Below are 27,099 nucleotides of genomic sequence, written 5' to 3'. Positions count from 1 at the left end.
TTTTTATTTTTATTTTTTATTTTTGTGTACACACACATAACTAAAGCATAAGAAAACTTTTTTTATGGGGTGTTGTTGAGGATACTCGTATATACCATTGATTTTGCCCCAGGCAAGTGTTTAGAGGAAAAGACTGCAAAGATACTATCTATCGATAGCTGATCTCAGTTATCAAAATGTGTTTCCTTTAACTGGAGACAAGTTCCTGTTGTCTGTCTTCAGATAAAGTGACAACACCATCAGAAAACTGGTGCTATTTTCGAACTTTATTTTCTACATGAATGATAATGATAGCGAGTGTCCTCTGTGTATATTCAATAAGAGATTGAAATTAAATTGTAACGTGCCTTAGCCTCACTCATTTCCATAAACCAAATGAAAACTTCAAATATGAGCGTAGGCAATGAAACATTTGCTTTAATCGCTAGATCACACTTGTATCAAGTGCCAGACAAACCCCGCAAATTGTCCAATCTCGGATGAGAGGACTATTTGTTTACAAACAAAACAGGCGTCAGTCTCTCACAGCAGCACTCACATGACAAGAATAACTGTTTCATTGTCACAGAGACCGGACTTGACTTTAGTTGGATTGAATCCGGTGAGATGCTGCGAGAAAAAGAACAGAGGCATGATTCACATCCCGTTCTGTTCTTGCTAATGACCAAATAAAGAACTTAAGAAAGGCCGTGTCTTAAAACTCCGTGAACTCTTAATCTAGACAGCATTTAATAGCCTAGGTAGATCACACTTTGGGCTTCTTAGGCGCTTTTGGTCTCGTCCTTCATAGGAACGCTATTTTAATCACGAGCTTAATTTCCAATGAAAGGATGTTACGCGGGTGTCTCAGAATTGAAGTTCTCGTTTACATATCATGTGATTCGGATCTTACCGAAACGGGGGAGCACCGCTGTGTGACGAAAGAAACTGAAACGTGCAGTTGCTCGTGTCCCACTCTCTCATAAAACCCACGACTGCCGAATGAGTTTTAGTAGAAGTGTTCAACACACATTAGCGACATCTGACTGAGAAACAAGCGCTGCAAAACTAAACGTAAATATTTTTCTTTTAAATTATGATTATAGAGCATTATGATATAATACGTGTTGACTTTATCTTTTAAATAATTATTGTAGAAGATATTGCTTTATTACTAACTAATAACTGTATTAATAATACTAATACGTTAGGTCAATTATAATTATTGCCTATTAAAGACTAATAGGAGATGGTATTGCATTCCAATGAACTTTTGAACTATTCTGTGCATTATGTCATTATTTATGTGTTTTATATTCCTAACAAAGCGATCAAATGCATATTGTCTTGAATCAGGCATGCATTTGGAAGTTATGAAGTTATAATTAACTAAAATTATAACTTCTTTTCAACTCACCGGTAGACTGTTTAACATTGCAGTTTGGTAGGATTTTGACATTACAAGAAAGTCACAGAGTTACATAATGCACATGCAAAACCTCACATTATATCGAGAGATCAAAAGAGAGAGGATATTGAGCTGACAGAGCTCCTCTGCCGCTTGTATTCTACTTCCACATTTACTTTGCAGTTTACATTGCACAATACTGATTATTTAACTGACATCTCAAATGAGCTTACATCCGTTGCAGGAAATCAACTTTTTGTGGTTTTAGCCAAGGCTTAAAAAAGTGTCTCAATTCCTGTTTATTAGAGAAAGTAATTATATCTTTTATCACTTTTTTTTTCAGAGGCTTCCCAGAAAACATTTCACTGCAAGAAGAGAAAGACCAAAAGCTCAAAACACTCCAAGTCTTCGCTTTCACAACAGGGAGCAAGATGGAGAAGATGAAAGACAGTAATAAGGTAGTCTTTTCACTTCTGTCACTGTGCAAAAGGATAAGGTCATTATGTTTTATAACAAATACTATATATATATATATATATATATATATATATATATATATATATATATATATAATATTTTTTCTTTTTTTTATTATTATTCACTGTTAATTTCTATGCAAGAACTAGTAAAGTATTTTATTGTTTTTCTTGATCATTTTGACACATTTCTTCAAACTCGGGTCACTGCTCTCAAAACACTATCTAAACACTTTATAATCGTCCTAAACAGATTGTAAATTCTTCTTGATTTTTATCATTTTCTTGAAACACTACACACAAATTTCTCTGATCCAGGATTCATGCTTTCAAAACAGTTAACACAGATGACTAAATTAAAGTCATATTCTCAAATGTCAGGTTGTCAAATCCTTCATATTGATATCTGATGGGTTAGTAATGCACACTGCAAAGAAAATGCAATTTACGAACATTTTCACACAACTATCATGATTTTGCTATCTATAAAAGAGGTACAATATGAAAATTCAGAGCATACAAACAATGAGGAAGATGAAGAAGAAGAGAAAGTACAAGATGAAGAAAAGGTGTAAACTGAGAAGAGGTTGAGTGGGTAAAGGAAGAGGAAACAGGAGGAAGAAGTGATGAGAAAAGGGGAAGGTTTTCTCAGTTTTTCCAGGAGTTAGCCTTGAAAGAGTTGAGGAAAGAACAAATGGAGATGGTGTAATGATGGTGAGCTGAGAGAAAGAGGACAACAGGGTAAAAGAGTAGAGTAAAGAAGACACAGAAGAGGCTGAAATGATCTGAGAGTCCCTCTAACTGATCATTTTATGAATCTCTCTGAGACACACAGAGTGTTCAGCCTAATGTGAGCAGATCTACAGTGACTTCAACCTGTCCAGAGAATGACTAGAAATTTAGAATTTTTTTTTATGAAAACACATGGAAAAATGTCTTTATTATGGATTTTTATGATAAATGTGTTATTTCAAAGATAGAGTTGTGTGTCTATAGCTGAAAATGTTATGAATTCAATAGAGAACACATCTTTAGTTTTGATGTTAGTATTTAGTTTTAATAAATGCATTATCGGAATACATTGCTAAATTATGCAGTGAAATTTAAATGTTTTGCAAAATTACGCGTGTTTCGTTGGCAGTGTGAATTGTTTTGAGAGCATGGACTATAGTTTAGAGAAATGTGTAAAATAGATAGAGAAAAACTGTAATATTTTTTGGTTATAGATAAAGCTTGTTTTAAGAGCCTGTCACATTTCTGGTTCTTTTTTTGTCATTAACAATTTTTGTTATGTTTGACAAAAAATTGTCACCCAACATACATCCCAGTGGTCAAACACTGAATAACAACAGACGCACATACAAACAGACAGTCCAAAGAAAATACTCGATGACATAAAAAGACATAAAAATTAACCAATAAATAACAAAAAGAAAAAGGGTTCCACATATTAATTAATTACATATATTGAATCCAAACTGTCCCTCTCCATTGCTCCTTCCTGGCAACCCTCTAAGAAGGCCAAATAAGTGCCCCACTTCTTGCCATAATTACCCAAACTGCCCAGCTGTCTATGCGACATCTTTTCAAAAGCCGCCACTCAGCCCAACTTGGTGCACCACTCATGAAATGAGGGCACACCAGCCGACTTCCATCCCCCAAGAATCACCTTCCTGCCGATCATCATGCTGGTAAGGACCTAGTTTTTTATATGTTTGTTCCCTACGTTAATACACGCCCCATCACCCAAAATACAAAGTCTGGGGCAGAATAAAATCTGAGTGCTCAAGACCTCACGGACATAACTCTGAACCCTCGACCAAAACTCTTGACTCTTAGTACAGAACCAAAAAACATGGGCTATGTCCCCATCCTCCAACTGGCAGCATGTTGGTGTGTCTTTAAGGCCAAGCCTACACAGTCTAGAGGGAGTCCAATAAAAATGATGCAGAATCGTAAATTGAATGAGGCGCACCCTTGCATCCCTAGACAAAAAATCCTACCCTATTCTTCATTCTCCAGTACTAAATTCAAGTCTCTCTCCCATAACTTCTTAAGAGTTGTTAAAACCCCATCCCCTAGACTCTGAATTAACCAGCAATAGTACGTTGAAGCCTTGTGACCCTTTCCAAAAGCAACAAGCACCATCTCAAGAGTGTCTGCCGCTTTAGGGGGCTGTGTACTACACCCAAAGGTGGTACAAAGTAGATGGCCCAGCTGTAAGTACCTGAAGAATTGAGATCTGGGAATCCCAAACCACTGTATAATATTTTCAGAGGATATCAATGTTCCATTTTCATACAGGTCACACAGCAACTCCCTTCTCAATCCATTCTGTCCAGCAGAAAGGGGACTTGTTAATGCACAATTTAGGGTTTAACCAAATACTTGCGGCAACGTTCAGGTAAATGTCCGAATTGAACACACTTTTGTCTTTACTTCTCCGGGCAGCTTGGTTGAAAGACTTTGCAATGGCAAGAAAGGGGCAAGGACCTCCTGTTCAATAAAGAGCCAGGGAGGGGCTCTCTCAGGTGGAAGCGACCAATGAGCCAAATGTCTGAGACCAAAAGCTCAATAGTAAAACAAAATCTTTGGGAGACCTAACCCACCTTTGTCAATTGGCCTGTGTAACTTATTAAAATGCATCTGAGGACGTTTACCATTCCAGATAAAGGATTTAGCTATACTATCAAATTGTTTAAAATAAAAGAGGGGAACTTCAATGGGGAGAGACTGTAGTAGGTAGTTGAATTTTGGAATACAATTCATTTTTATAACATTAACCTTCCCAGTCATAGATAAATGTAGTGAAGCCCAACTGTCAACATCGCTCGAAAACCTTTTTATTAAAGGGTCAAAATTAAATAAATCACACAAATTTGCTGGGAATAAAATACCCAAATACTGAATGCCCTGTTTGGGCCACTGGAATGCACCCGGCTGGAAAGCTGTTACCGGGCAGTACGCTGTCAGAGACAAAGCTTCGGATTTAGACCAATTAACGCTGTATCCCGAGAATTTAGAAAAGGAATGAATAATTCTGTGGAGGCAAGGCATAGATCTAGAAGGGTCACAGACGAATAACAAAATATAATCTGCGTAAAGCAAAAGCTTATGCTCCACACCTCCCGCTACCACCCCTGGAAAATCATCCTCCTTTCTTATTGCAGCTGCTAATGGTTCCAGGGCAAAACAGAACAATAATGGGGAAAGAGGGCAATCCTGCCAGGTGCCCCTATACAGAGTAAAATAATCTGAAATTAATCCATTCGTTTGTACCACCGCTATATTACTGGTTCTTGATGATTTCATTAATGTGTTGCATGCACTTGCTCTGTGTTTACTTATCCTTGGCTTTCAGGCCATTAGTGTTCATTTGAATAGACTCGGCACCGAAATATACACATGACATGCAGCTGATCTAGTATGACATTATTTCTGCTTCATTCAAACCCCTTTGATCTGAATATCCCATCAACGACTCCTAGCAACATTCTTTGGATACTGTACACCCAAATCCCCTCTCTTTCCTGGAGGAAATGCTCTTAGTTCTCTGGAAGTTAAGTGAGTCATTGTGCAATTTGAGAGACAATGTTCTCATTTCAAATTGTAATACGAGATAGGATAACATACCATGAATTAAGAAATGGAGGAAGAGAGAGACATGAGATATGTTTGTTCAGAGCAGAGTTCAGATGGCATGTTCAAACTTGAGCATAATATAAACAGCAACCTACCAGTTCTTACTTGTTTTAGAATGAACAGACTGTAGAGGAAATTTCCAATTCAAGTCTGCTAATTAGTGTGTAATATCCAATGCAGTTCATTACAAAGATATTAAGTGGTAACATTGAGTGTGGTGATGTAATAAATAAGTATGGTTCATTTGATAAATTAGGGAAGAGATGTGGTGGAGGTGCAAGGTGGGGGATAAATATTAGTGGTCTGTCCTCATTAAATAGGGATGAAGGATAAATAAAGTGATGGATCATTTTCAGTAGAACTCTTGGGTATGAACTTTGGATTCAAGGAGCGCCGACGACTCTGATCACATGACATACATAGTACTGTGCAAAAGTTTAAGGCACTTGGGAAAAATGTTGCATAGTGAGGATGTCTTCAAAAATAATGCCATAAATTGTTTTCATTTATCAGTTAACCTCATACAAAATCGTGTAAACATAAAAAAAAGCTAAATCAATATTTGGTGTGACCACCTTTGCCTTCAAAACAGCACCAATTCTCCTAGGTACACCTGGACACAGTTTTTCTTGGTTGTTGGCTGATAGGATGTTACAAGCTTCTTGGAGAATTTGCCACAGTTCTTCTATCTATTTCAGCTGTCTCAATTGCTTCTGTCTCTTCTTGTAATCCCAGACTGACTCAATATTCAGTGGGGGGCTCTGTGGGGACCATGCCATCTGTTGCAGGGCTCCCTGTTCATCTATTCTATTCTATTTGCAAAAGAAATGTTTGGGTGTCTAAAATGTATATTTCCTATTGACACACTAAAGCTGAAAATATAAATAACCATCTTAAGCCAAATGTTTTTGTGAAGCATCTTATGTGCTTCATAAGATTTTTGCACAGTACTGTATATATAAACACCCCTATCCTTGTTCATGACCACTGCTCCAGCAGTCAGCCTCTGTTTGTGTGCATGTGTTTGGGTATGTGTATGTTCAGTCTTTTTTCAAAATGTCTATTAGGAGCAGGTGTGTGCCAGTTTTTTGGTCTAAATATGATGTAACATCACTGAATCAAACTGAATATATTTGGTTACACCAACAAAATTAATTTTTAAGGGTTAGACCAGGCAGCTCCTTAAAGGGATAGTTCACCCCAAAATGAAAATTATCTCATCATGTATTCACCCAAACTACATCACATATGTGTATGACTTTCTTTCTTCTGCTGAACACAAACAAAGATTTTTAGAAGAATATCTAAGCTCTGTAGATCCATACAATGCAAGTGAACGGTGGCCAGAACCTTAAAGGTCCAAAAAGCAGATAAATGCAGCATAAAATTAATCCACAAGACTTCAGCGGTTTAATCCTTTGTGAAAGACCTCTATTCGGTCGGGAAAGGAGGAGGCTGGAGCCGGATGCACATTCAACAAACTTTAATCCAAACACCACATTAAATTAAACACAGAGCAACAAACTCATACACAGTTTCAAGGTGTCTCTCTCTTTCTCGGCGTCTCTCTCTCTCTACTGCAGCTCTGCTTCCGGCTTTATCCCCCACCTACTCACGCTGTCATCACTCACAGCTGGGCGAGATCATTCGCCCCAGGTGCACACCTCGGCCTCGCTCCTCCCTGTCCTCACTCTGCCCCGCCTGGCCTGCCACACTCCCCCATCGCCTGAGTCAGGCCTGGATACCTATCCGGCCTGTACTTACTCCCCTCCCACTCTGGAGAGGAACAGCATTCCTTCCAGTCAACCCAGCGCCGGATGGTTTTCCCCACCTCTGGTATTCAGGCACCGCTCTAGGGGAAGGAGAGGGCGGGGAAGTGAGAGATGAAGAGAGCACAAAAGAGGGGGGGGGGGGGAGTGAGAGAGAAGAAACAGACAACATTCATCTTCAGCTCCTGTGGGCATGCCGCCCACCCAGTCCTCAGCCACTCCTCCACCTCCTGGCGGACGGCAGCAGTGAGGGCTCTCTGACAGTGTACCTTCCTCCAGTCCCGGGTTTCGGCAACAGTGTGAAAGACCTCTGTTCAGTCAGGAAAGGAAGCTGGAGCCGGATTAACACTCACAAAGACTTTAATCATAAAACTGAAACATAACGTCACATTGACACACACAGAGCAGCTGTGTGCGTCTCTCTCTCTCTCTCTCTCTCTCTCTCTCTCTCTCTCTCTCTCTCTCTCTCTCTCTCTCTCTGGCATCCCCGGCTCCTCCTTTATCTCTCTCCCACTGATTGGGCAACTCAGCACCGGGTGTGCATCCTCACGGCCCAGCCATGCCCTCCTCCTCGTCACATCCATATCTTCAGAAACAATATGATAAGTGTGGGTGAAATACAGATCTGTTTTTAAGTCCTTTTTTACTATAAATCTCCATTTTCACTTTCAAATTCTTCTTTTGTTTTTGGCGATTCACATTTGTCATGCATATCTCCACCTACTGAGCAGGAAGGACAATTTATTGTGAAAAATACCTTAAATATTGATGTTTCTTACCCACACATATATCTCTTCTGAAGATATGAAGATAGTGGAGTAGTGGTGGCGTAGTGGGCTATAGCACAGAACTGGTAAGCAGGAGGTTGCCAGTTCAATCCTCACAGCCACCACCATTGTGTCCTTGAGTAAAGCACTTAATTCCAGGTTGCTCTGGGGAGATTGTCCCAGTAATAAGTGCACTGTAAGTCATTTTGGATAAAAGCGTCTGCCAAATGCGTAAATGTAAATATGAGTTTAACCACTGGAGTCTTATGGATTGCTTTAATGCTGCCTTTATACTGTATGCTTTTTGGACCTTCACATTTCTGGCCACCATTCACTGGCATTGTATGGACCTACAGAGTTGAGATATTCTTCTAAAAATCTTTGTTTGTGTTCTGCAGAAAGAAAGGTTTAAGGTAACAAGGTAACAATTTAAGGTAACAATTGCAGGTTTTAGAAAATTCTTAAGCAAACATACACCTTAAATTCAGAGGTGCAAGTTATGGCAAAATTTAAGAAGAAATAATATAACTCCACAACTAAAAATACAGGCTCATTTATTTGAATAATAAAGGAGCCTGTATTTTTTATTTTATTTTAAATGTATTTATTAATTATTTGAAAAATATGAGCTTGTATTTTGAGTTGTGCAGTTAAAGTTTTTTTTCAACAATTGCAGGTTACCACTTTTTTACAGTGTAGCAATTCAGTTTACAGTGTACTGACCTCTTTTATTTCTGTATGACAGTTTCAGTAATTAATTAAAAAAATTACACATATTAATACAAATATGGTAGCTATTGTGTCAGTTGATGTATTAATCTTAAGTTGGTTGTCACTAATTGTGCTGTTCAGGTTGGAATAATGACTAATGTTATTGATCTCTTGATTGTGTACAGTACGTATGCTCTGCTATAATGAATGACTGCAGTTATGTGGTGTAATTACACTATAAAATGGTATCCTTGCTACCTTAAGGAGCTTTTTCTACCTGATCTAACCCTACACATTTTTTTTTTTTTTTGTTTTTTTTGTGAAAACTAATGTATTCATGTTGGTTCAGAGATGTTAATAGTTTTAGTAGTTTAGTAGTTTATTTAGTTAATTTAGTTGTTACCAAATGAAGCACATTTTCAGGTTTTTTGTTTGTTTATTGATGTGATGGCAGATTTATTCTGTTGTTCCACTTTAAAAAATACACTGGTAAATACGGTATTGTGTAATATGTTGTAATTCCAAAAACCTCACACACTGTTTCACATGATATTGGTCATGCAAGAAATGACAAAAGTAGAAATAGGACACTGTTTGTGCACATATTTGCAGTGTTTATGCACATTTTGAGACTTTGTTGGGATGCTTTTTATTTCTGTATTACTTTCATTCACTCTTTTGTGAGTGAATTTTCTGCATGTCACAGTAATAATCTGTATGCTCCTCTCTTTTTTTAGGGGAAGCAGGTAACGTGTTGCCTCATTTTCTGCGTGTCCACGGCTGTGATTGGCTCACTGCAGTTCGGCTACAACACAGGAGTCATCAATGCACCTGATAAGGTAAATAATTTTTTAATTTATAAGTAACTCATAACAACTCTTCAACATGTCAGAAACCAACACGCTCTCCATCTCTGTTGATGATCAGAAAATAAAGGACTTCTTCAGAAATGTGACTCTGGTGCGCACTGGAGAGCCCATGCACGCTTCCACTGTTACGACTGTGTGGAGTATTGCTGTTGCTATTTTCAGTGTGGGGGGCATGATCGGGTCTCTCTGTGTTGGTGCTTTGGTTAACAAGTTTGGGAGGTGAGAACATTTGAGAAAAGCTGAAAAAATGTATTATACAATGTATTATAATCATAAACCATTTATGAATGACTTGTTGTTGTTTCTTGTGATATAAAACCAATAAAATGCAAAAGCTCTGTTACAAAAATGTGATTCTGACAAACATGTAGAGGATGCTTTTATACTAAATTCATTTCTTTTTCTCATTTTCCCTTATTCATCTCCCTCCTCTTCTATCTCCACTGTACAGACGGAAGTCCATGCTGCTGTCCAACATCCTGGCTCTGATTGGTGGAGGGCTGATGGGTTTATCCAACATGTGCACCTCCTATGAGATGATGATATTGGGTCGTCTGGTGATTGGTGTGTTCTGTGGTCTGTGTACTGGGCTGACACCCATGTATGTGGGTGAAATTGCTCCAACAGCACTGCGAGGAGCTTTTGGTACACTTCACCAACTTGGGGTGGTCATTGGCATCCTGGTAGCACAGGTTAGATTTAACTGTAGACTAATATTAATTTTGCATGCCAAATATTTATGTTTGTTGAATATATGTTTGGCGGAAAACCAATTATTTACAAAATAGCAAATCAGAAATACTGAAATAGATGTCTTTTGGTGTCATCAAGTTATTAATGGGTTATTTTTTATGAATTTTATGTTAGATCTTTGGTCTGGAGTCATTGCTGGGGTCTCAGGATTTGTGGCCATTATTGCTGGCTTTGACTGTCCTGCCTGCAGTGCTACAAAGTGTTATGGTGTTTTTCTGTCCAGAGAGCCCTCGCTACTTGCTCATCAATCTGAACCAGGAGGAGGAGGCACGCCAAGGTGAGCCTGCTATACTGAAAAAAGTGGTAACCTACAAATGTAACTTTAAGGACTTATTTATACCTGATCTTACCCTTGGTGATTTTTAAGGGATATACAGTAAAGGGAGTTTTAAGGGGGAAGGAAAGCCCAATTCGGATGGTATTAGTTCACCGGATGTATGCTATTACTGTAGATCTGTAAATTTACCATCGATTTGCATGGGACTTAAGCGGTGTCTGCAAAAATCACAGAGATGGGTGTGTCTTTTGCATTTACACACTTGTCACCATGTAACTGGCCTATTAGAAATCATAGCAGTACTGATTAATTATGCAGGAAATATTAAACAGGATCATACACTGTATCTTGGATTATTAGAAGAAACTGATTGGTATATCTGGCAAATACAACAGAACTGGTGATATTAGCGAGCCTGAAATCATATATTACACTCTTGAATAAAAAATGTGTACAATTCATTCACATTATATTTGTCCCTCTGCAAAATATGTAGCGTGGGGGGCAAATCACAATATTACGTGCTTATGTAGCTACTTTTCACATTTTATGTGCATCAGTCCAAACGCAACAGCCAGAGTTCTCTGCAGTTCATCTGAAATGAAGCGCGTTTTACAATTTCTGGTGTCTTCTCTTGACCAACATCCACTTAAGACACTTGAATAACTTGAGAAACAACAAAAGTTAAAGGGTTCACAGGTTGGACAGTACAGATTCTCTGGCTTTTTACCAGCATGTCAGTTTGCACGGGATTATAAACAGGGGTAATTTTTACCGGCCGTTTTATAGAAGGTAAAATAGCTACATTATAATCTTTATCGGCACGGGAGCGTGCAGTCCGTAAAAAGTCTGGAAAAATTACTGGCATGACCAGTTCACATGGGATTAAAATCAGGGAGAAACTCTGGTAATTATTACCTTTCCCAACGTCCCATATAAAACCAAGATCCAGCATCTATCCTTACAGGAACAGCAGAACATAGGTTAAAAGTGTCAATCCTCGTTAGCCTATGAACTTCTGTGGAATTAGTTATCAGGAAATAACAGCCTACAAATGTGTTACAGATAATTGGAAAATCAAATTTACAAAATCAGTATTAAAGTTATTTTTCTAAAACTGTTTTAGTGAATAATTTACCAAGGCAAATAATTGCTAAATAAAAAGACAAGTTGGTTTTTTCATTTTCCGTTATTGATTTTCGAAACGGATATGGAATGAACGGAAGATACACGGATTATGATAACAGAATGATCCACTAAATTGTATTTATACTAGTAACTAGTACTTAAAATTTGTAATCGCGATTAATCACATTATTTTTCATAGTTAATCGCGATTAATCGCAGATTATGAAAGTGCTGAATTCTGACTCTATATATACTTCTTTCTTGTCGAGATGCATTTATTTCCTTCTTAGGAAAGAAACCAAAACAATATGTAACAATATAATGCTTTATTAACAATTTACAAACAAAGCCTTCCACAGTATAAAGATATCAAATATGCACTAAAATAGCACCAATTCATGTAACATCAAACGTTTCCCAAAGTCTAAGTGGGAGTTTGTCTAATTAAAAGAATTAGTCCCCATAGTTTGAGTATTTATTGCAATGGGCATTAAATCTCTTAAACTTTCATCCTCCCATTATATTAATCTGCTGGTAGACTGTGGCTATCCATTTGCTAAAGCAATTGAGAAGCCGCATTCACGCTTCGCGTCAGGGCGTCAATACCACAGTAATTTGCTTCTTTGAACTCCACGTGAAAAGCGCTGCAGACAACGTCTCTTTATGCTTTTTCGTGATAGTTAGGATTTGACGTGCTTCTGTGGTAATTAAATGCACTTTACAGAGGCTGCGAAGTACTTGATTTCTATCAAAAGTCCCAACTGGCTTGTTTTGTACCACAAATAGCGTTAAGAGGTCCTTCCTCTATCACTTGATCACTAACTACGTTTCCATCCAAAGATTTTTTGCAAAAAAGGTTTTAGCGCATCAAAATAAAGCTGATGGAAACACAAATTACCACAAGTGATAAAATTTCACAAGTGTCGACATAATATTTTTCCGTTTAACTCTAGCACATAAACTCTATGTCGATACTTCAAATGTCGCGAAAATCTGGTTTGGAAACACTTTTTGTCGAGAAAATTGGCATTAACGCAAAAATATAGTGTCACATGACAGAATTTATAATTATATTTATTTATCACACATTATACATATACAGTGAAATTCTTTTTTTTCACATATCCCAGCTAAACTGGGGTCATAGTGCAGGGTCAGCCATGATACAGCACCCCTGGAGCAGATAGGGTCAAGGGCCTTGCTCAAGGGCCCAATAGTGGCATCTTGGTGGTGCTGGGGCTTGAACCCCCGGCCTTCTGATTGGTAACCCAGAGCCTTAACCGCTGAGCCACCAATTGTTAGCCGGTGTTAATCATGATGACAAGGTATACATCTTTGAAAGCCAGTTTATTTTACGTGATTATGGATTGATCTTAACGGCATATAGATCCGATCTGCAAACACTTCAGGAGTGCCAACACAAATATCTCCTAACATGCACATCGACAAGTGCACAGAGAACAAATGAATGGCCACTCTTTGCGATTTAATTTAATCATGGTAGACATCCGTTAATTTATTAAAGTTGCTTTTAAACACCATTCAAAATAATAGACGGCAGTCACGGAATTAGTCCACAATGCAAAAAACATATAATTTCTATGCACAAAGATATTTTAAATGAAACATAAATACACAGTACTAGGAGAAAAGCATCAGTGTGCTTTTTTGGAACACTAACATAGCCCAATTCTATTAAATTATTGTTTAGTTTACATTTGAAAAAATGCCGGCAACAATTCCCGGTATTAAATTAAATAAATTACCAAACGAAAAAAGCATTAAATTAAAAAAATAAATTACCAAATGAAAAAATATATATTTTTAGACCTATATATGCCTTTTCTTTACACAAATTTAAATTTGCCGTACCCTGTTCCGTAGACGAAACAAGTCGGCTGAATGACATTCTCAGAATGTTCTACACTTTTTTTCAACACTATAAACTATCAGAACTATTTGTCCAATGCTGAGATCACTTTCAGAAAAAGAGCTTTTGAACATTTTAAAACTTTTAAATATTTTAAATCTCACCCTCTTTACCTCAGATTGCATTTGTTTCTTCAGAAAATATAAATTTCATTTTAGATGACAATCAAGTTCAGTTGGTCGTTAAAAGTTGCTGGACAAATATGCGGGACATAATGCAGTTGTGTTGGCAATGCTTTAGATGAGATAGTTGTTCAAAATAGCATATTGAATATCAGGAATGTATCATATGTAAACCCTGAAATTGCACTGCATCAAATTTTCTTTAATAGTTGTGCACACAGCATATAGACATTGATGGATGGTCCTTATTCTAAGACCGAAAGTTTCCCCCATTACTTGGTGCAGGTTGCCAGCTTGAACAGGGCCATGACGATTTGCTTTGGGTTGGAACCGGTGGCAACCTGCGATAGGCGCAACATCAGGACCAATATTACAGTCCTATCAGAAGGGCAACTGTTCCCTTTTGATTGCAATTCCTCGTCTTCTGATTGCTTTTATTTGTGAAATTAAAATGACAGTAAGTTGGCTAATTTCAATTAAATGTCTCATTACTCTCCCCATTTTACCAAAACTTCAGAGGAAAAAAATTAGGGACATCTGGGAGGCGAATTAGTGATAAACACACATTTCTGTACGGAAACGGCTTAAGGACAAATTTATTTTGCGATAAACCAAAACGTATGCCACAAAGTGTTTTTTTAGGCACGATGTCATCACGCACACCATTTTTATCGATAAAAGGCCATTTGAATGGAAACAGGCAGAAGACGGCAAATTTAGCAAATTTTTTTTTAATGCATTTTCACTTTGTCGATAACAAAATAGCGCGAAAAGTGGATGGAAACTAGGCTATTGACACAGAATCGCTGTTGTGGTGTGTCCATCAGTGTAATGAATCTGGGAAGACACATTCCAAAGGTTCCGCCCTTCTAGCCAGTGTTTATGCTGGTTTATGCTTTATTATCAGTAAGTGTGTTAATCATGATTAAGAAAAATTAATGCGCTAAACTTTTTTAATTAATTGCATGCATTATCGCATTAATTTTTACAGCTCTAATTTATACTCTTGTGCACTGATATTTTATCTTTCTATATTTCCTCTTCTCTCAGTGCTGATGCGTCTTCGCGGGCATTCAGATGTGGAGGATGACATTCGTGAGATGAAGGAAGAGGCCACGAAGATGGCCATGGAGAAGAAGGTGTCGATTCCAGAGCTGTTCCGTAACCCCGCCTACCGACAACCCATTATTGTCTCCATAATCTTGCAGCTATCCCAGCAACTGTCCGGCATCAATGCTGTGAGTCTCACACATCACAGATTCTCCATACCATTAGTGTATGAACTTGAACTTTGATTAGCACATCCCCTTAAAAGTCTTTCACATCATTTCCCAAAGCTACTTATGTCATTCAGTGCTCAGTAACTTTTATCATTTACATCAGAACTTTAGTCACTGACATGACTGCACAACTTTCCACTTAATGTCCACAAAGCCCTTTGTTTGACTCTGATATCTTAAATTTCTACCTATTTGTAATGTTTCCTTCCAGGGTCCCTCTCACTCTCTCGTTCACATGAATTGATTTTGATCTAAATCTATGTTTGATCTATGTTTTCTGTATTTTTCCAGGTATTTTATTATTCAACAGAGATCTTCAGGACTGCAGGCATCACTGGCCCTGTCTTTGTCACTATTGGGGCGGGTGCAGTCAACACTGTCTTCACCGTAGTTTCTGTGAGTTTCTCATTGATTTCTGCCATGCATTAAGCAGCAGAGCTAAGATGAGGCTTGACAAAAATGTTGTGACTTAAGCTGAAATTGTTCTCTCTCTGTGCGGATGCTCCCACTGCTTTGATCAACAGCTCTTCCTGGTGGAGAGGGCAGGGAGAAGAACTCTTCATATGATTGGACTGGCTGGAATGGCTGCCTGCGCTCTGCTCATGACCATTTCTCTTAAACTTGTGGTGAGTTTATACTTTTGACCTGCCAGTCAATTTACACATGACAGATTCTACTTAGCTCTTTTTGAAAGTTGCATATAATAATTAAATTGCCCTACATGATTAGATGTGACTGGTTCATCTAAATTGAACACTTTTTTAAGTAAAATTTTTATTCACTTTTATTGCCTTTGCTTATCATTCAAAGAACCCTGTAGGACCCGCAATGGAAAACGGTACTAGACTGCTTCAGAATAGCACTGCTGTCATAACATCTGAAGGGGTAAGTGTTTGATATGATTTAACCTCCAACTTACATTTATGCTAGAATTCATCCAATCAACTACTGTATCTCTCTCTCTCTTTCTCTGAATTTTTCTATTTCCAATTGTGGCTAGCAGGGAACTTCAGCGATCAGCATTCTAGCCATTGCATCAGTGTTTGGATTTGTGGCTAGTTTTGAGATGGGACCAGGACCAATCCCATGGTTCATAGTGGCAGAGTTATTTGCTCAGGGTCCCCGGCCGGCGGCCATCGCTGTGGCGGGATGCTCCAACTGGACTGCCAACTTTCTTGTTGGACTGCTTTTCCCACAATTACTGGTAAGGACCCTGTCACAGAAAACAATGTGGAAACAACACCAAATACTGTACTTATTCATATCACAATTTTCAAGTTGGTTACAGTACAGAGAAAAGACCAACATGATCACACAGAAAATCGACGCACTGCTTCTCAATGTTTATGTACCTTGAATTCAATCCCATTCTTCTGAATTACTGACAAGCGGCATCTCCCATCAGACATTTTTGCCTCAATCCAAATGTGTTTACCTTTCCCTGTGGTGCTACTGATAGCATGTTGCGCGTGTTATCTCTGAGACAGGGGTTCTGGTCCCATGGAAACCAGGAAGTAATTGCATTTGTAACGGTAGCCAGATGGTACGTGATAGCTGTACAGTGTGTAAACCTCACTTTCCTGGCCTTAAGGGACTCACTAATGACCAAGGTTATAGCCATGGCTTTTCTAGCGCATCTGACTCCCATGCCAGGGATCGCCGTTTCGAATCACGCTCAGGGCAAGACGAGTAGGACCGGTGACACATTCAGATAAACAATGGTGAGAAATGGAATATGTATTCTTGTTGACTGTATTACATCATTTACAACTAAACATACAACTCGCTTTTGCCGCCACCCAGTGGACATTTCATCTCAACAACACTTCCAGCTTTGGCCACTGAGGGCAGTAGATCAAATTTCGGTAAGCACAGGCCAATGTCAGCAGCAGAGCTTTCGACCTTCTGTTACTGAATTTACAGTGTGATCAGTCTGCAAGGACATGAGAATTTATTCAAGAGTATTACAACTTAACACAAGAGGGTCATAAGTTAAACAGGGCTGAGGGCACTTATGACAAAAAGTAGGCCAAAATAAAAAAAATTTTAACATCCAGTGTATTTTTACAATTATTTTCTAGGCCTATATAAATCTTTTAATTATTCGGATGGACAGTTTATTTAATTGAAATATTTTTAATAAATACATTTGATTTTAATTATTAAATTGAAGTATTTGACACAAAATGATGACAACCTAATTGGGTCCCAAACCGCACACTCCTTCACTATTCTACGTCATTTAGTAGTATGTAAACACATGACGAGTAGTATGTTAACACTGAAAATGCAACAAAAAGAATGTGTTATGAGTACCCGGATGATGTACTTCTTCAACTGTCAAAACGGAGTGCAGAATGTTGGACACTTCATGCACTCAGCACTCGCGGTTTGCCGTACGCAGCGGAAGGGGCGGAGTTACCTGGTTGCGTTGCTGGTCTGACAAAACAATTTTGTAGAGAATGTAGCAACGAGCCAAACTTCAGTAAAGACAGCACCTTACTTGTAAGTTGAATCCTTTACCATCACCCCACGCTGTGTAAAAATGTATGTTGTTTGAAATAAAATTGTTGAACTGAGGTTAGCTAACGTGCTAATGCTAGCAGCAACACATCAAATGCATTTGAAACATAAAACAGCAAATGCTTACGTGTAGGAAAAACATTGTGTTTCATACTACACTTGGACAACTCATACACTTATAAACCTCTTATTAAGAGAATAAATTCCCCTTAATGAAAAGGTATGTTTTTGACACTATGGAACACACTAATATGAACCTTCTTTCTTTCCAGAAACTGTGTGGTCCGTACGTATTCATCATATTCTTCATCTTCCTCATCCTCTTCTTCGTGTTTACGTACTTCCGTGTTCCTGAGACCAAGGGTCGCACCTTTGAAGATATTGCCAGTGGATTTGCCAATGCTGCAGGCTTTAATGCTGCAAACTACTCTTCCCCAGAGGGTGTGGTCACTCTGCCAGTAACCCCGTCATCAGAGAAGTTTCAGATGACTGAGTTACCAGGACAGGTGACAGGAAAAAGTGGAATAAACCCATAGAGAAAATATACACAAGATACACCTGACCTACAACACAGAGTAGAGAACAGAGGCAGCTAAATAATAGGCATTGTTAAAAAAATAAAAAATAAAAAATAAAAAAAAACTGTAGCTCCATAAGGGACAAAATAGTGTAAAATACTGGGTAATTATCATATCAAGCAGATCATGTAGATCAGCGTTCCCAGACCATGGGGTACGCAGCCTTGGGGGTGCACAGAATTAACTTATGTTGTCTGCAATTGTGCAAAATTTATCTCGTTACAGATTTGTCTATATCTTGATATACTTGACTCTTGATGTGGCACAACAGTGATTTATTGATAAATAACATTTTACATTTCAAGAGTTACAGATTATAATAGCCAGTAATAGCCATTATAATAATAGCACTTCTCAAAATTGAGCTGATACGTACTTGATTTGCCTACCGGAAAAACAGACCTAATCTCACGTAAACATGCAGGCCCATCCATCTTACTGGGAAGAGGGAAAGCAGCAATACAATTTTTTATATGTGTATCAATATTTTGGGATTTTGTTTTTTGTTTTTTTATCAATAAGCGATTTTCTTTTTCATGTACAGGTTGCATTTGGTTATCCTAGGTAAAAATGTGATTATATCTCTGGCTATTTCTAAGTTTGGGATGAAATAGGTTGATGGGGGTTTGAACATTGTTTATGGGTGTGTTTGAACGTTGTCAAGTATAAGAAGAGGGTGCACGGCCTAAAAAGTTTGGGAACCACTGACACTGATGGTAATAAACACCAAACAGGGTATAAGAAATATTCATTACAGTAATACATATATTTCAGCATAAACTTTTAATGACAGTTATAAATTCTTTATGAACGCATAACAAGTATTCATGGCACTCAATTAAGTCATGGCTATTTGAGCTAAGTACAAGGAATCTATCAGGATTTGTTTCTCTATGTCTCAAGTGTATACTTTTTTACATATTTATTACACATTTGTGTTGGTTAAAGAGGCCTTAAAACAATTTGCTTTGTTAATTTAGTTTTTACTAAATGTAAACTTTTCAAATTTAGTTAAATGTATAGGTGTGTTGTCAAATTAGTTTAGTTATTAAATATGTAAATGATGTGTAAAGATTATACAAAGTACTAAGCACTTGATCTGAGTTATGATTACAACTTCTTGTATTTAAATAGTTAACTATCCCAATTTTCCATATTGCCCAGAAACTTAAATCAGATTAACTCTATATTGAAAACAATACTATGGTTGTTATTCTCCTGATCAGACAACTAGAAATACAGAGTGATTATTCATATTGTAGAGAAGCACTTGGAATGCTGTTTGTCTAATCGGTACCTAGAAGAATAGTGGAATGCTTGTTTCATGTATTTATGCTAAACACATTTCCCCTAATTTGGTTATTGGTGATTTCCGTCAGCATGCCTCTCAGAAAACAAAGTACCGACCTAACAGTTCCAAAGATGAAACAACCTAATCCACTTCTTTATTTTTATGTCCCAGTGGCATGCTCGTATATTTGTGTCTGCAATTCAGGCCTGCAGTTTTAAAGGATTTGTTGGCTATAATCAGCCACGGGCTGTGCATTTTAAGTCTAGGCCTTCAGTGCGTTTCATGCCATTAAGAAAACACAATTTCACAATGAATAAGATGCTATCATACATTACGTGGCAGTCAACTAATAATACCAACTGACATTTTAAAAACACATCCACGCACGAAAGCCAGAACTTGAAACGACACTTAATGCTCAAGCAAGCCTAATTTTAACTGCAGCATAACTGTTTTGTGAAATGTATGTCAAAAATCATAATTTTTCATATGAATCTACCAAGGAGGTCTATAATACCTGGAAAATATATCTAATAATATTTGCGATTTAAATGTTGCTTACAATGAATTTCATTTCGTCAGGGTACACGGTAATGCTGTGTTTCATTCAAGTTGGATGTGGGATATTCCTACTTGATATCTCCGACCACAAATGCATTCCATTCCCCGATATTCGGAACTGCAACGCTCCTGTTAGCTTAGCAGGGGTTTGACTCTCATTAGAGATGTCTCCTAGCAACCCAACTGATAAACAATGCTGCAGCGCTATCATTTGTGCTACAGGTGTACAATTATCAAAAGAGATTTAATGATTTATACACCTGTTTCTTCAGGCATTTGTTAAACAAGCTTTAATATCATGTAATGTGGAAACAAACTCATTTATCGATATTACTTAATAAAGTGAATGTTTATCATCACTTACTTTGTATATCTCCCTGAGTGTTGACGTGTTTGTGTGACATCATGCCCCTGCATCTCGGCGAAATCGGAGTTGAGAATTTCTGCACGAGCCTACAAGTTGTAATTCTGACTTCAAGATGCATTTCATTGCACTTTTCCTAGTAAGAAGTTGTAAAATCCGACTTTCAGAGTTAAATGGAACGCAGCACTTCTTTTCAAAACTTGATCCGACACTGAATGCTCAAGCAGCCTAATTTACACTTAGAAAACTCCTGATGTTGCTATAACAATGCATAAAGCACTTACCAATTTACTTGAAGTGAAAATCAGTCCTCCTTTCCTGTTTAATAAATTAAGCAATCACACGATCATGCAGAACATCTCGTGTTTTTAAATCCATAAGGATCTCTTTCTCAATGGCGATAGTGGCAGTGACAGTCGACTCGTCAGCAAGATCTCACGCTCTTCACTTTCAAATTATGTCACTTAAAGCGTGATTGCATCACTCAAGGCCAGCTAAAAGTCCTTGACTGGGACATATCCTAAAGATCACACCCACCAAGAACAAATACATCAATCTGATTGGCTGATGAATCTGACAGTCTGACTTTAGTTGCTCATTCATTTGCACTGTTGAGGGATTCTGTTGAAATTCTGAAGGCCTGAGGGGGTGGAGCTCAGACTCACACGCTGCTTCTGCTAACGAGCTCGGCTTTGGGCATGTGTTATTTGAAACAGTTGTCAGGCTTCGCTTGTAAGCAAAGGAATAAATTCTGACTGGATAAACATTTTTCTCTATTAATTAAGAGTGGAAAGCGATTAAAAATGCGTAGGCAAAAAGGAGATTGAGAATGAAAGGATGAAAAATATTTATTTATTTATTTGGCATGTTAGGCCAGCAGAAAAGGCTTTGCTGGCCCTGAGAATTTGCCACTGGCTGTAATGCATATCTGTGGATTTTGTGGGCTGAGATTAGTTTAAATTATTATTATTATGTGTAATAGTAACAAAGACACAGAGAAACTCTAAAGCACTTTAGAAAATGGGCCAAATATTAAAAGATGAAAACCTCAAGAGCCCCTAAACAAACTGATGTTGAAGCCCTTACGCCACTGTTCTTTTAGCCTAATATGTGCAGTTGTGTACTGGTGTGTTGTTGTAAAACCAGTTTATATCAGTTAATACTGGTTCCAAACGTCCTGCTGAAGGTATGAAGTATCTGTGTTTAAATAGTGTTATAAGTCACTGAAGTATTTCTCATGACAGTTACTCGAAATCACTGAATGAACACTACTGATGCAAGATCACATAAATGTCAATCATGAAAGCCCAGAGATCACAAGCAAACATTTATTGTTTAACATGTCCAATACAGTGCATGTGCAGACTAAATTATGGGTTACTTAATTCTAAATAATTAAGTCAGGTATTCAGCTTTTGGTGTAGTTAAGGACATCACTGTGTAAGTATCGCTATGTACACCGTGTAAATATTGTCTTTTTTTTTTTTTTTTTTTTATAACTGCATTTTGTTACAGTCTGACTAGCTGATTGAGCTTGTTTCTGGAATTTTACCAAGTGCGCACCAAAGATGTTTTCTTGTTTTTGTGTTATTAATATATATTATATTTATATGTTTTATTATATTTGTAGCTTTTATAATGCCATTTTTTTTTTTTTTTTTTTTTTTTTTTACTTTTGCCTCAAAACAACAACAACAAAGTCCTAAATATATGAGTATGTTAAATAATGCCATGAGCTCATATTTATTTTGTGTGTAATGGACTGAGCAGAATAAGTGCTAGCTATGATAAGATAAAAACACATTTGATTTGATAGATCATGTGTTTGTGACTGTTTGCCTATTCCTGAGACTGTTTCACCTAATGGGATGGAATGGTTTTAATACTGTTGTCTAATAATTGTAAGTGATTTATTTCTTAGGATAGGCTGTTCAGTTTGCCTTTTAACCACAGATGATTAAAAAGCTTGAATGTGATATTTGTGAAAGTAATTTGTGAAAGTTTCATTCTCACTTGTCTGATATCATGCAATTCATGTGTAAAGTGTCATAACATCATACGGTTTGCTTTACACAAACTCACTAAATCCAAATATTCACACTAAAGGCTGTCAATCAATTAATAAATTGAATTAAAGGTGCACTCAGTAATTATGTTGTAAGTTGTAGTATGTTGAAGTGGCTTACACTGATACCAAGTGGCTTGGATGCTGCATCATTCAAACACAGTAGTTTTCAGTTGCCATTGCCATTGTAGTAATTCACTATGCACAGTAGGCCAGGATTAATTTAAAGGTATAGTTCACCCCAAAATGAAAATTCTCTCATCATTTACTCACCCTCATGCCATGCCAGATGTTTATGACTTTGTGAGTAAACGTAAGTAAAGGGTGAGTAAATGAAAAGAGAATTTTCATTTTTTGGTGAACAATCCCTTTAATCCATGAGAGAAAGTGTCCAATAACAAGGCAGTTACTGAGATTAAGCGAGTAGTATTCAGTTGGTCATGTGATGCTAAAATGGCTGCCCCCATGAGGCACCCCAGCTCCATGTAGAATAAAAGAGCTATTATAAGGTCACATATATGACTGAACTCTTCATCTCACATGAGTGGTGATGATTTTATACATGTTTCAAAATACTATTAATTTCTTTAGAAGTAAAAAAATATAAATGAGGAAAAAAATTACTAAGTGATCCTTTAATTACATATGCCGAGTAATTCATCACATTAATCACAATTAATAATATTTATCAATATTTGCCAAAATGGGCCCCCAAATAAAGATAATTCAGTATATAATAATCAAAATAATTTTATTTATTGTATATATATAATAACTCAGATAATTCATAGACATTGCATTTTTTGTGACAAACAAGTAAAGCATTGATTATTAGACAATACCAAAAAGTGGCTTTTGAAGTCAATATATTGTTTGGTTTATTTCCATATCATTGAACATTCTCCTATAAGGTCCACAACAATCCATTTTGCTATTAAACAATCTGTAGACTCGGGCTAGGATGCGTTTTTTGTGTTCGCCTTTGGTGCATCTCACTCTGGTTTTTAATGCTTTATTTTAATAAATAACTGCACTGAATATAATTAATCATATAGTTTTTGTCACAATCATATATTTTATGTCACAATCATAACACTGTGTAACCAACTTTTATTTATTTATTTATTCTGGGTAGTAAGTGTTATTTCCTAATTGCTTATGCCTCAAAAGTATAGAAAATGGCTATTATTCCCCACAAACTTTGCTTTTGTGACCAGGACAGTGATATTTAGAAATGTACCTATTTGCAATGAGAAAACGGGCGAATTTGTGTCTTTTCATTCACATAAAGTCAGAAAAAACAACATATGAATCCAAATTAACATGTATTTATACTAAAGTAATATTCAAAGCCGTGCTGGTCCATAATGGTAATAAGTACCGTGTCTTCCCCTGGCTCACTCGGTGCACCTCAAAGAGGATTACAACAAGACCTTGCTGGACGCCTTGAAGTATGATGAGTACGGCTGGGAGGTCATAGGAGACTTCAAAATGGTGGCATTCCTGATGGGTCTCCAAGGCTGTTTTACCAAGTTTCCCTGCTATCTTTGCCTTTGGGACAGCAGGGACACCAAGGCGCACTACCACATGCGGGATGGCCACAGCGGACCGAGTTCTCTGTGGGGAGGAACAACGTCAAGTGGGAGCCACTGGTGGACCCCAGGAAGGTGCTGATGCCACCACGGCACAACAAATTGGGCCTTATGAAACAATTTGTCAGAGCTCTAGATAAAGATTCGGCAGCCTTCAAGTACCTTCAAGACTTCTTCCCTAAGCTGTCTGAGGCAAAGGTCAAAGCCGGTGTCTTCGCTGGACCACAGATAAAGAAAGATTTTGGATTCATATGTTGTTTTTTCTGACTTTATGTGAACGAAAAGACACAAATTCGCCTGTTTTCTCATTGGAAATAGGTACATTTCAAAATATCACTGTCCTGGTCACAAAAGCAAAGTTTGTGGGGAATAATTGCCATTTTTTATACTTTTGAGGCATAAGCAATTAGGAAATAACACACTACCCAGGAACAAAAATTGTGTTACATAGTGTAATCGTTATAATTAGGAATGTTCCGATACCATTTTTTTGAGACAGAGTAGGAGTACTGTATTTATTTATTTTTCTGGTACTTGCCGATAAAGAGTCCAATACCTGTTTTTTTTTGTGTGTGTGTTTTTTTCTGAACTGCAAATCAACAGTTTATTTCAAATGTATCATAAAAAATGCGGTGTTTAAATAAATATATTCATTAAAACTTTAATTAAATGACATTTTAATTAATTGTATAACAATTAATTTTCAACGTGATATTGTATTATTTTTTTATCAAAAAATAAGTGCTTTTTTTTTTAAGTGCTTTTATTCAGAATCTCACAGCACAATCTGAGTTATTTTTGTCAAATAAAGTGCTGCATAACAGAGCATCACGGATGTAAGATATTGCTTAAATATAATACAGTTACTATTGATTTATTATTATTATTAGTAGTAGTAGTAGTAGTAGTAGTAGTAGTAGTATAACTATGAATATTACATTTCTATCATACGTTTTTTATTTAAATTGAGCTTTTGTTTTAAAGTGTTTCTGTGTTGTTATGAATAAAAAGCTCTCACATAAGATGGTAGCTTCCCACTCCGGAAAAGCTGGTAGCTACGTGACTCAAAGTGATTATTAAACTACAAAAGGCTGCTATTTAAATAAATAAATATGTACTCTGTATATGCCTTGCACTACAAAGTTCATTTGTGCTCTGTTCACTGTCATCTGCTACAAACAGAGCACTCAGTGCTCATGATATCTCCTCTGCTCCCTGTATAATCCAAGGAGAAGCTTTAAAAGGTACTGTATGTGCAGCCGACGTCACCACCGCACTGTCTCCACACATTCACAAGTGCTCGCATTTGCAGTGTGCAGCTTATGCAAACTATATATTTATATCAGTAAATTGCAGCTTTTGCTGTAAAAAACAAATCTCACTAGGACATAACATGAATTTGTGCACTGAATGTTTACTTAATGACATTCGTATGTCAGATGGTATCGGTTTTTGGTATCTGAAGAATTTTTTACGAGTACAAGTACTTGAGCGCAGTATCGGACCCGATTCCGATACCAGTATCAATATCTGGACATCCCTAGTTATAATTAGTCACACTAAATTAATGCATTATATCAAAAGCCTTAAAGCTGAAGTGTGTAAACGTTTGCAAACAGCCTTCTAGATAGTTACATATAGTCCCACCCCCAGCTCACGCCATTGGTAGGTTTAATGTTACTGTGTCAAACTGCACAGGCTGCTCAAAACAAACTGAAGAATTTTCATAGCACCACTGAGGCACAGTGTTTACAGTTTTCAAGAAAATGAACCTATGGCTGGCTTACTTATAGTTGTCTTTGCATTGTTAAGCTGGTATAGGAGAAAGTATTTTAACACTGAAAAAGTTACACACTAGGGGTGGAAGATATACTGGTAGAAATTTGCCAACCGGTATACATTTTGGATTGTCATCTTTATCGCAGTTATGCAAAATTGCCACACAAGAAATGTGTACAGCACATAACACGTACGCATTACACACTCTGTCGGATAAATGGATGAAGGCAGAGTGACTGCTTGTTCCTCAAATTAATTTGAATGAAAAGATGAGAGGAGATTATGAAGGGAAAAGTGCATCCTCCGTGGTGTGGAATTGGTTTGGCTTTAGAAAACGCGATACAGAGCAGAAAACAGAGATTTGCAAGGTCTGTACATTGTGTATGTCGATATATGTAAATATCAATGTGCGTGTATATCTCAGTGGTCAGGGCTTTACGTGAGACTGAAATAATGAACACAGTTTTTCACTGACAGCTGCACGTGTCATTAGATGAAAAGCTTGTATAGAACGTGAGAAAAAATTACACTGAATCCACTTCTGCGGCATGAAATTTAGCTTGAGCGTCCGTCACATGCCTCCCATCCAAACACATGCAGCTGTGTTTTGTGCGAGTGTTGCACACAGTCTGAAACACAGAAGTGCGTGCGAGTCTTGAAGTCATCCCAGTCCCTTCATTTGTGCTCCTGTGACAGAAAAAGCGCAGCTCACACCTGTTACTCGTTCTGGTTTCTCTCGATGTCAAGTGGGTTTTTAAAATACACATCATAACCCTTTCTAAAATTCTGTTTGAATGATGTTTGATATCAGGAAACAACCAGCCATATTTTCTTTCAGATATTTTATATGTTCTTTATAGAGATTACTAAAAACACAAAGGGCCTAATTAAGTGTTTATTTATGGATTATATTTTTATGTATATGTTATATGTTATTTTACTTTCTGCATTGCTTTGAAAAGATGTTAAGTTTCTTGAGGAAAGTTATAACAATCAGGGCCGGCCTGTGGTATAGGCGACATAGGCGGTTGCCTAAGGTGCAAAATGATAGAGAGCACCAGAGGTTTTTTTTTTCTTTTTTTTTTCGAAAGTGCGCCCTCTCGTAACAATTGTGCGCCCCTCTACCCATATATTGAGCACTAGCGCTACGCGATTTTATTATAAACGGATCCTTATCATATGTGGACAAAATGAGTAAAAAAAGAACCAAATTATCAGCTGCACAAGGCAGGAAG

General features: G+C 37.3%; 1 protein-coding gene across 1 annotated transcript; it reads left to right on the top strand.

The window, feature by feature from the left end:
* The first annotated feature begins 627 nt into the window (after positions 1–627).
* Positions 628–22,104, top strand: LOC127454040 (solute carrier family 2, facilitated glucose transporter member 3-like). The gene is made up of 12 exons (XM_051720969.1): positions 628–1,053; positions 1,731–1,845; positions 9,490–9,591; positions 9,680–9,840; positions 10,073–10,313; positions 10,489–10,651; positions 14,882–15,069; positions 15,403–15,507; positions 15,636–15,737; positions 15,922–15,996; positions 16,115–16,315; positions 17,907–22,104. Exons 2-12 carry the CDS (start codon positions 1,819–1,821, stop codon positions 18,168–18,170), a joined length of 1,629 nt encoding a protein of 542 aa, XP_051576929.1. The 5' UTR covers positions 628–1,053; positions 1,731–1,818; the 3' UTR covers positions 18,171–22,104.
* The last annotated feature ends 4,995 nt before the right edge of the window (positions 22,105–27,099 follow it).

Source organism: Myxocyprinus asiaticus, chromosome 16, assembly GCF_019703515.2.
Source record: "Myxocyprinus asiaticus isolate MX2 ecotype Aquarium Trade chromosome 16, UBuf_Myxa_2, whole genome shotgun sequence".
Classification (NCBI taxonomy): domain Eukaryota; kingdom Metazoa; phylum Chordata; class Actinopteri; order Cypriniformes; family Catostomidae; genus Myxocyprinus; species Myxocyprinus asiaticus.
The sequence above is the reverse complement of the archived record's forward strand: the minus strand, read 5'-3'. Positions and strand labels throughout refer to the sequence as shown.